Source organism: Athene cunicularia, assembly GCF_003259725.1.
Source record: "Athene cunicularia isolate RWA chromosome 3 unlocalized genomic scaffold, athCun1 chr3_part1, whole genome shotgun sequence".
Lineage (NCBI taxonomy): Eukaryota > Metazoa > Chordata > Aves > Strigiformes > Strigidae > Athene > Athene cunicularia.
In genome coordinates, this window is record NW_020799097.1 from 68,745,135 (window position 1) to 68,755,910 (window position 10,776).

Sequence of the window (10,776 nt, forward strand, 5' to 3'; positions counted from 1 at the left end):
CCTCCTTACATTCACCCACAAGTGCATGGAAGATACTAGAATACTTAGCAAGAAGAGTGTTCAGTTGAGGGTGTTTTCTCATGCTTGCTGTTTTGTGACCTCTTTAGGACACTGAAGAGCATCATGAGTTAGCTTCAAAACGTATCTGGAGCACGCACCTTATGTCCCCCATGGCTTGACTATTTTTTAAAGTTGCTGGACAGTATCAATGCAATTTTTTTCTTCTTATATACTCTTTCTTGGATATCTGATAAAGGTCAATTTATCGCTCAAAGTGATACTGTGCACAGTCGTGATGCGTGATGTCTACATTAGAGCTGACCCAGTCCTGTGCAGGAACTGGATAATGGAGCAACCAGCTGCTTCATCCCAGGAAAGTAGGCAGGAAGCTAGTTATGATTACAAGCCTCATGGCATAAGCTGACATTTTCCAGGAAATACTACTGCCGTGTATTATGCCTTACGCTTCCATTTTTTTTCTATTTCCCACAGCTTGTTAAATATACAACGGTTCTCATTTTCCTCCCCCAAGCACTGTACTAATGTTGGAAGCTATATTTAGTTCTTGTCAAGTTACAGCAGGCTTCTTATAATCACAAAGTAGTGAAAAAAAGGCCAGCAACACAGTGAAGGCAAATATTTGTAGCATATCATAAACCTTTCTTGTAACCTATATATTTAGAAAGAACAGCGTTGTAGGAGGATGTTGTACTTTTAAAAACATGTAAAAGATAAGGAGCAGCCTCATAAATGTGCTGACATGTTGAAGAAGTCTTTTGGCTGCAGCATGAGTGAGCAAAAGAACTTCCTCCTTTTGTTCAGAAAATGTTTGTGGACTGAAGATGATTTAGAAAAGTCAATGTTTAACTTTTCATTAAAAGGAAAAAGTGCCCATCCAGTTCAACCGGCACATGGAGGACAGCATTTGAGAAGAACTACCACTGTTGTCGCCGGTGAAATAAACACAGATGTTATCCCAGTGGATCTTGAGGGACTCCTTAGCACCCTGAACACAGCAGTAACTGTTTTTCCTTTAGCAAACACTGAAGTAGAAAAGCTTGTAGTGTAGACTGAGGAACAAGAATTGAGTTGCACAGTCTGTTGATGAAAATGGCCTTCTGCCAAAACGCCCCTATATATGCCTGATACAGTGTTTGTTTTATTCTGAAAAATGTCTTTGGTTCAATTTTTATCTTGTTTTATGCTATTTCATTCTCAGCTGTTTACTAGCTTTTCCTTTTATGTCCTGTCATGGAAGATGGTGCTGCAGCTTGGGAGCCATCAGAATAATTAAGGTGGAGATAAACAAGGCTTTATTGTTAGGCACCACAAGCAAATTCTGTGTTGCAGTCTGTGAACTGGTACACCAAATAGAATTTGACCTGTGAGTTGCCAGGTAGAACCATAATTCACTGTGTGCAGCATGCAGGGAAGGGTGAATAGTTATAGGTGCTATCAAAGTTGTTTTCATTCAAGTGTAGCATTACTGACAGTTGTTCAATGTCTGTGATATATTCGGAGCATTAAAGCAGCACTCTATCTGTGGAAATACATGCTTGTATCTGTTTGGATCATGACCTGATTCTTATTACCAAACTCAAATGTTTTTATGTCTTTCTCATGTGCATTATTTCCCTATAAATTACCCTAAAAATTGCCCTTGGTTTTAACTCTAATTACCATTACTTTTTGACTTGGCTAAGAACCTTCCTGATGGTTAAAATTCACATTTCTGCTCTCTGCTGCCACATTCATGTTCTCATACCCAATTTATTCTTTTCTTTACAGATCAGGAAAAATGTGATGATGATGAGATGGAGCGACTTTACAAGTCATTAGAACAAGCAAGCCTGTCTCCCATTGGTGATCGTCGGCTGTCAACAAAGAAGGAGCTTAGAAAGTCATTTATCAAACGCAGCAAAAACCCCTCCATTAATGAGAAACTCCACCAAATTCGAATGCTGAACAGCACGTTAAAGGTGAGGTCACAGAACTAGCCAAGGGAAAGCCTGAGAGAAAGAGACAACTTGACTGGAAAAAAGAAGTAAGCCTAGACTTCAGCCACACTCTAATTACATATTTACTTAAAGCCCCAGAGAATTTGGTTAAGTTTTTAAAATTGTTTTCTACATCATTCTGAATACTGATCTGTGTTTTGTTGTTCAATTTGAACTGGAAGCAGAGGCAATAGTTCAGAGGGGACTCTTCTTGCAGAAGTTCCAGACCATTTGCAAAATTTAATAAAGAAAGCTTCTCTTAGTTAGCTGGAAAACTTGCAAACTCAGCTGAATGCACTAAACAGAGTAGCCTTAAAAAAGAAAAAGCAGACAAAGTAAGCTGATGCTAAAGGACATGAAAATGACCCTGAGCCAAAAAAAAGTTTTCCTTATGTGATTATTGCAGAATGTACAGGATATGCCAAAGCTATTGTAAAGACCTCCTGTAACTAAAATATTTTTAATAACAAAAGCATCCTGCTTTTATGTTGGATATGTATCATGAACTGGAGGGGTGGAGGGGTTCAGAGGACATTCTGTGAAAGGGCCAGTAAATCTGTCTGGAATATGGGGATTTATGAGGCTGTTTACTCGCCAGCATCAAGTGTCATGGGATTTCAAAGCCTGCTTCTGAATGGTACTGAGGGAAACAGAAAGCTTAACCATAGCATTTAAACTGTAAGGAGAAGAAAGAATAAACGTAAACCTGGGGCTTCATTTGTTTCTTTTTGTATGCATTAGAAGCAGGAATTGAGTGTTTCAAGCGTGTGTGTTTGGCTTCAGGCATTGTAAGCTGGAGAAATGCACGTAAAAACTTCTCCTACTAGCAGAGTCATTGATTCGATTATTAGTTGTGATGGGAGGCTTGGCTTTGACACCTGGGCCTGTGTTAAAATTCCTGAACATACAGTTGAGAAGACAAGTGGGAATAGAGGCATTCTTGATGGCTCAGTATGAGACCTGGTAGAGTCTCTCCTCAGTATCACAGAGTTTTCAGTGATGTGGTACTGACTATAGCAGTATTCATCTGCATCAGTGATAAAGTAAGCTCACCACTAACAAGAAAGTTAGTTTAAAAAGTATGCCTATTTTATGGGACAGGAAGCTAAATATAGAAACATATGGCAGTTTTCCCTGATAGGAGCCTCCCTGATAAATCTAAGAACCAGTTAGTACAAAATAGAGTTGTATCTTGTGGACAATCAACCTCACTAGTACAGAGCTGAATGGAAGCCTTACTGCCAGACATGAGCAAGGAGGACAGCTTTGCATTGGTTTAGTATGGGTGTATTATATAAATTATGATTAACAGTGTTTATAACCATAGGCTTGTCTAACACTTGTATTTAATATGGAAAAATCACTTTTGGAGTGTTCATAATGTATAAAATGTGTTGATCTCTTTTTGCTTTCTTCAATCTAAGAAACTGGAGTATTGACAAGACAAATACAGCACAGACATTTTCTCACAGACACAAAGAGAGTTTTATACACAGCAGTGGTTAAGTTAGCCTGTCTGAAAGGCAAATGCCTGCAGTGGTAAAGTGCTATATTCTTTGCATCAGTGGGATTATGTGCTTTTAAAGTCAATTTTCTTAATGTCTAACATGAGACATGAGGCAATTGGAAATGATCTATTGGAAATTTAAAAATCAGGGAAGTTTTGCATCTGATCCATATTTACTCTGTTTTAATTAAACCCCTAGTAGTTTTAGAAGTTATATGAGCAAAATTCAGTGCAATTTTAATTTTAGACTTTTGACTCCACATCTTTAAAATGGATTAATGTTGCTGCCACAATATATCATTAACAAAACATACTTTGGATCGTTTGGAATAGAAGAAAGCTGTGCGCAAATGCATCATAGGCTTAATGGATGTGAGAAATAAATTTAGTGGTACAGGAAAAATTCCATGTCATGGCTTTTTGCCACCGAGGTCTTCCACTGCAAAACCTTTTCTCTCCCTCCTACCTCCCTATCAGCTCTTCTTCTCTTAAGCTAACTACGCATATCTCTGCATCGAATTCAGAAGCATTCTTCCAAGGACTGATGCTAGCTAGGTCTTTAGGGTAGGACCTGTGTAAGCCAACAGTTGAACAAGTATTTGTGTTTAAAAAGCAGCTCGGGCATCACAGGGATTAGAGTAGTTGATAGTTCATTATAGTAGTAGTGAGATATGGATGTGTAAGCAGTCTATTGCTACTATCAGGAAGTGTCGTCAATGTGTGGGAGTATTTTCAAGGTGTTTTCAAGGCAGCCACTAGCATAGAGTGTCCTCAGGCATGATGAAGCTGGTGGCAGTAGGAGAAAATGCTTAGAACTATTCCATTGCTTTTACACACAGACTGGGGTGGGGGTGGGGGGATGGAGCCAGGCAAAAGCAGTAAAGGTTTGTTAGTGCAGCATGGTGCCTCCATTAAGAAACTGTAGATGCTAACTAGGGCTTCTCTATCCTGTGGTCCACTGCATGGATAGGCAATAAGGGCTGGAAAAGCAAAGTGGTTCTCCGTGTCAGAAAATGTGAGGACATCAATGAACATAAGTATCTAAAGGGAGGATGTAAAGAAGACAGAGCCAGGCTGTTCTCAGTGGTGCTCAGTGGTAGAACCAGAAGCAGGGGACAGAAACATGGGAGGTTCCCTCGGAACATCAAGAAACACTTTTTTACTGTGAGGGTTGATTGAGCACTGGCACAGGTTGCTCAGAGAGGCTGTGGAGTCTTCCAGCCTTAGAGATATTCAAAAGCTGCCTGGATATGGTCCTAGACAGCCGGCTCTAAGTGGCTCTGCTTGAGGAAGGGGATTGGATCACATGACTTCCAAAGGTCCCTTCCAACCTCAAGCATTCTGTGATTCTGTGACATAAAGGGTCTCAGCATCCCTATATCTGTGGCTGTTCATAACTTACAATTGAACCAGGGTGCCTGCAGTATATGGTCTGAGCTGCTCTTGTGTAAACGTAGAGACCAAATTTAGTAGTAGTAGCTGTCAATAGATGTATTAGCATCCACATGTGCTCTAGCCACTCTACTGCCATTGTACAGGTTATATCTAAAATGATTTTCTGTCTAGCTCCCAGAAAAGAGACCTTTATAGTGTGGCCTGGGAATAAGTATTTTTTTGAGAAAGTTGGAACTGGTGTGAATTACAGAAATAAATGCTGTTGTGTCTAGTTTCATGCACATGCTAACTTGTGGTGAGACAGCATAATGATGTCTAATTTTCACATGAATCCTCTCTCATCAAGTTTTGCTAAGAAACATACAAACTATAAAATCTATATGAAATCATAACCTTGCCTTCAACTGGGATGAATTTCTGCTGTGGACTTAACTTGGATGATCTCCTTTCTAAAAATGGAAACATGTTGCCAGGAGGGTGGATAATTGGTCATCTCCTTGTGACATGGTTTTCTAAGGTTCCTGGAGTGTTTTTTTTATGGACAATGAGCTTGACAGTTTCTGTGGGAAATAACCACTTGTTCTCTTCCTAGTGTAAGGAACATGACCTGGCTACAATTAACCAGTTGCTAGAGGACCCAAAACTGACAGCAATGAAGTACAGAGAGTGGAGAAACACAAACATCATGTTGGTCCAAGACATTTATCAGCAGCAGGAGGTCCAGGACATGTCCACAGAGAATAGCGAGGAGCAAGAGATGACTCCACAGCCTATGACTGAAAGTGCTATCTGAGGCCATAGTTCAATGGTTCATGGCAAGATTTTTCCCCACGGGTCTTCACATACAAGCACTTTAAACTGCTGCATTTTGAGGATTGCTTTTGTTCAAGTGTTCTTCGAAAGGAAAACAAATTTTTCTCCCAAGTTTTAGTTCTTCTTGCAAAACTCATGTCAAAATGGTGAATCCCCCAAATTAAAAAAACATGCCTGAACCTGGGCTGCATACCTAAGAAGATTATTTTATGAAGCAGTGAAGAAATGTTTTTCCATCCTTGGAGAAGTAAATTAAGTATGTCTTAGCTCTTGGAAGTCACAGAACTGTATAATATGTACTGTATAAATGTGAGATCATTGAAGTTGTTTTAACCACGTAACTTACCGTTAAAAGGAAGCTAGAACAATATTGACAGGATGTAGTCTACCTTTTTACCCTGTAAGGTAACCTGCTGTATGCATTTTCATCTCTACATTCATTCACTTTCACCATTCTACCCGTTTAAACTGAGACAAATAGTAATTATGCATGAGTTTGTACTACAGACAGCTGTCAGGCACCTGGTTTGTGCTCTGCCTGATGCTTTATGAGTTTGAAATTTATTTATGGACCAGACCAAGGTACTGTCTTTCTACATGAAGAGAAGGTCTTTCAATGTTTGTTAACATGTAATTTTCTGTGAGGCAGCTAATGCTTCAACAAGTATCAGCTTTTCTTACTGATTTGGTAGAATTCCTTGGAAGATTATTTTCTGTCTAATTTTTGACAGCTGTGAATATATAAGGTACAAGTTCATCCCAGATTCCTACTTAGGAAGGTGATCAAGTTCACAAGACAGAAGCTAAATAATTCAATTCCTGATGTGGACCTGAAAGTGTAAAACATAGCTGCATATATTTTTGTAAATATATGTAATTTTATGGCTTATATGAATGTGACTATGTACTGTATATATGTTTTATTTATATATTTATATATGCTGAATTTCCTAATGTAGATAGGCACATATGGACCAGACCTGCCCCAATGAGAATGCTTACAGGTTGACTTGGAATGCCTCTATGTTTTTTGTTCCATTATGAATCACAATAATAGCTCTACAACTGAAGCTACACTGGGACATCTGCTGTAACTTCTTCTTCTGTTTTTCTAGCTTTGAGTTTTAGATGAAGAAAATCTTCAGGGCAGGAAAATAAGTTTTCTAGAAAGTTTCAAGATTTCCCTTTGGGCAAATAAAAATAAGTATGTTAGGGGTTTTGTTGGAGGATCATAACTTCTTGCCTTCAATGTCCTCAGTACAAGGTTTGGGGTTTTTGCCCTCCCATCTTTTGCATGTGTACAAGTATGAGGAACTTTGCAGAGTGCTGAATTTTTAAAAGGAAGAATTAGTCCACCATTCTCAAATTAATGCCACTGCAGGAACTGTGGCAATCAGCCCTTCTGTTGGCTATTTCGTAATGGTATTCTTTGTCATTAGTTTTCAACACAGTTTATCTTTTAAATGAAAATACACTTTACAGATGCACCTGTCTTTATACATTATGTGTTTTATCATAGCTTGACTGAGAAAACAAAAGTTAATAGTGTTAGTGGGAACATGTGAAATCTTTTCCACCTGTGTAGTGATAAGTTTGACTCTTGATACTGCATTTTTAACATTCAGCAGCTTTCCTTTTAAAATTGAGACATGGAATTATGTCCCAATGCATCAAAAAAATGGCAGTTAAGGCTGTGTTGAGTGTGAGAACTGAGGAGCAGATGATAAGCTATAAGAAAGGGGAAATAGAAGGAAAAATGTAGGCTCCTTTGATATAGGCTTTAACAGGAGAGCGTCAGGGGAAATGGTGACTGGTTGAATGCTATACTTGGGGATAGTGTTACTGCCTCAGGTATAAAAGGGTTTACGAGTGTGAGGATAAGGACTGATATTGGGTCAGGACTTAATAATTGGGGCTAGTCTGCTGGTGCTAAATAACTGATAATTAATGGATGTCAAATTGCATGTACATTTTTCTCTCCCAAGTGCAAGTTTCTCATAAAACAGTGTGTAAACACCAAACACCATTTTTCTTCAAAAGCATCTTAGATCTTAAAAAAAAAGCACATGCTTAAGTGGTCTGTTGAACAGGGCCAGACAAGTCAGTGCCTTGTAGTTCTCAGAAAAGATCTAGTCAACTCCATTTGCTGAAATAGATTTGCACTATACAAAGGAAAGCACTGTGTGGCCTGCACATGCTGTGTTGGCTCTTTTCACACTGTGCTTGTATAAGCATATACAAAACAGGTTTCCCAAATATATAGACAAATGTCCTTGGACTGCTCAAACTCTACTATTGGTTTTGATAGATTACATAGCCTAAAACAGCTTTTAAATTACTTTCAGATGGTCAGTAGATACTTACTGTTGAACAACTGAGGTTTTGGAAACCTGCTGAGTATGGTCTGTATCACCCTCTTAGAAACGAACAGAAAATTCTTGAATGGTGTTCTTTAATGCAGTCATTATTTTAACAAATTTCTGTGTGTTCAAGAAAACAAATATATGGATTTTATGCAAGTGCAGCGCTGGGGGTCTATCTCCATTCTCTTCAGCTATTATTTAGACAAGTGGAAAACATGAGAAATGTGAAGTGAAAATTGTAGTAAAACAGGATTAATTTTCCAACATTGCTAATTAATATGACAGTTTCCCCTTGGTGCTGGATTTATCGCAATGGGCTGCACAGCTACAATTGGAGACATAAGTGTGCACAAGCAGACAGCTACAGCCAGTGAACGCAGCAGGGAGCCACCTCGGCTGGAGAAACTTGGACAACTCTCTGCTCCATTCAGTGATACTTGGGGTAAACAGTATCTGTCGGTCTGAATTTGGAAGGCCTGCACTATTGACTCATAACATAAAAAAACTGTGCATCCCTAGTGAGCGTCCAAAAGTCTTTAGCTATCTGCCTCACGGGACTTGTTTTCTGTACTTTTTCATGAGAAAGTGTGTGCGCATGGACGGGTGCATGTGCGCAACTATTCCTTTGTCAGTAAAGCCTTTTGGTATTGGAGCAATCAGTCTGGCTTTGCAGATTTTGGAGTAACTAATGACAATGTCTAATTTCAGCTGTTTCTGCAGCTTGTTTCTGGTGGCTTTTCTGGAAATCAGATTTCTCTGGTTTGGTGGTGTAGATCTCATGAGCTACCAGAATGAGGTGGGATCACTTTTCGTAAGACAGGAGAGATTTCATATGGAGACTGTGAATTGTTTCTGCATCTAGTTCTGATTATTTACTCAATACCGGGTTTCATCTGAAGCACGAATAAACAGGAATAAATAATGTGCTACATTTTTTTTCAGATAATTTTATTTTTGGAGGAAACCTTCATATTGAGAGAAAAGGCTGTTTTGGGACAGCCAAGGAGGGAGAGGAAGAAAAGAGGCAGTATTTGATTTAAAACTGTGTAGAATTTCAGAATTTAAAATTATTTCTAACTAGGAAAAATTATGGGCATGTTGCATCTATTGTGCGAGCCTGTAAGCTTACATGTGTATTGCAGTTATAATATAAAAAATTGTATGTTTTAACTCTTAAAGAAGCAAGGAGTCCATGTAAACATACTTCTGTGTGAGAAACTCTTATGTTCTGTGGCTGAAGTTTGGGGGTTGGGCTTTTTTTGTTGTTTTATTTGTTTGGTGGTACAAAAGTGACCAATTGCAACGAGATTCGGGTTTAACTCAATTTATGAGACATGTCTTTCTGTTAACAGGAAGCCAAAGTGGTTTTCTTGTAGTAGCAGAGCCGAAGTGGTATTTCCTGTTTTGTGTGGGGCATTTCAAAGCAGCAGACCTTTTAAGATGTCAGTCAGCCTTTTCTTGACAGCTTGAAGATTTATCCCAGTTTGGTCTGCTTCAAGCTGCCATATTCTTGCATTTTTAAGGACTGGCTTCATTATTAACTAAAACAAAAATTGAAGTTAAAAAAGGAAAAGGAAAAACAGAACTGAAAAGCTCTGAGCTAAAATGAGGCTGAAATTCTTGTCTCTGTGCATAAAGGTAATGGGAGATAAGCTTCACAAAAGCTAGGCATTTCAATACTGAAAAAAGATTGTCAGATGTTGAGGAGAGTACTACATTCCTTGATATTTGCTATGGGAGAAGTTCCAAGACTTGTCTGCTCTGGAAAAATGAATATTTTTCTAATTTATTTCCTCCTGGTAAAAATCCAGAGGGAGTGGTTTATAAGTTGGCAGAAAGCTGAGAATGAAATATGCATATAATTCATTGGTAGTTCATCAACCTTGATGTATTCCTTGAAATGATTGACTTTAGATGACACAGCCTTTAATGCAGAAAATCCATTTCTTTGGGAAACCACTGTACCTACCACAGTGTCTGAGGCTTATGTACCCCACCTGGCCCACATGAGGTCCATTTTGAAGATGTAGGTGTATGGCATTTCTATAGGGTAAATAGCTTAAGTCATCATACCACAGCTTAGGAGCCATGTGAACTCTAACACTCCCTGTGTCCTAGATGCCATAGGACCTACCCAAATTATTCTAACTCTTGAAGTTGCTTATGGCAGTTTTACCTTCTCCCACCTAAAGATAAATAAAAGAGGATATGAAAACTTGTCTCCCACTCTCATGTGAAGAAAAACTAGTACTAGTCTAGCAAAGATTCAGGTAAGTCACTTTGTTTACGAATGTTTAGCAAACTTTACCTGGTGGAATGCCATATGTGCATGCTGATAGCAGTGCTCTTGTGCAAAGCTTTCAATGCTGAGGACTGGCCAAAAGGAGGAGTGGGGGCTGTCTATTCCATCACCCTTTGAGGAGACAGGGAAAGCCATGCACAGAGGAGTACTTGCAAGGATATTGGTTAGGCAGGGACGGGGCCTCCAACATCATGAATGTATATGGAATCTCAATTTGGTATTTTATCTTCTAAGTCTATTTTTTTTTTCACTGGTTTCAAACTCAAAGCACAATGTTTTCACCCAGCGCTGCCTTTTTACTGTTTGTTGCCCACACATGTGACTTGATTTTAATGGAATGATACACACATCTTGCAGAATGAGAGTCTTATGTTTGCACTTGTCAATTAAACACTGAAA

The 10,776-nt window shown here is 38.8% G+C and overlaps 1 protein-coding gene across 2 annotated transcripts in view; it reads left to right on the top strand.

Annotated features, from left to right (window-relative positions):
- Nucleotides 1-10,776, top strand: part of IPCEF1 (interaction protein for cytohesin exchange factors 1) — a 47,314-nt gene extending 36,538 nt beyond the window's left edge. For both annotated transcript variants that reach the window (XM_026845140.1, XM_026845141.1), the window contains 2 exons: nt 1,789-1,979; nt 5,492-10,776. In XM_026845140.1, the coding sequence (XP_026700941.1) occupies nt 1,789-1,979; nt 5,492-5,692 (392 nt within the window). In that variant the 3' untranslated portion in view covers nt 5,693-10,776. The remainder of the gene's footprint in view (nt 1-1,788; nt 1,980-5,491) is intronic.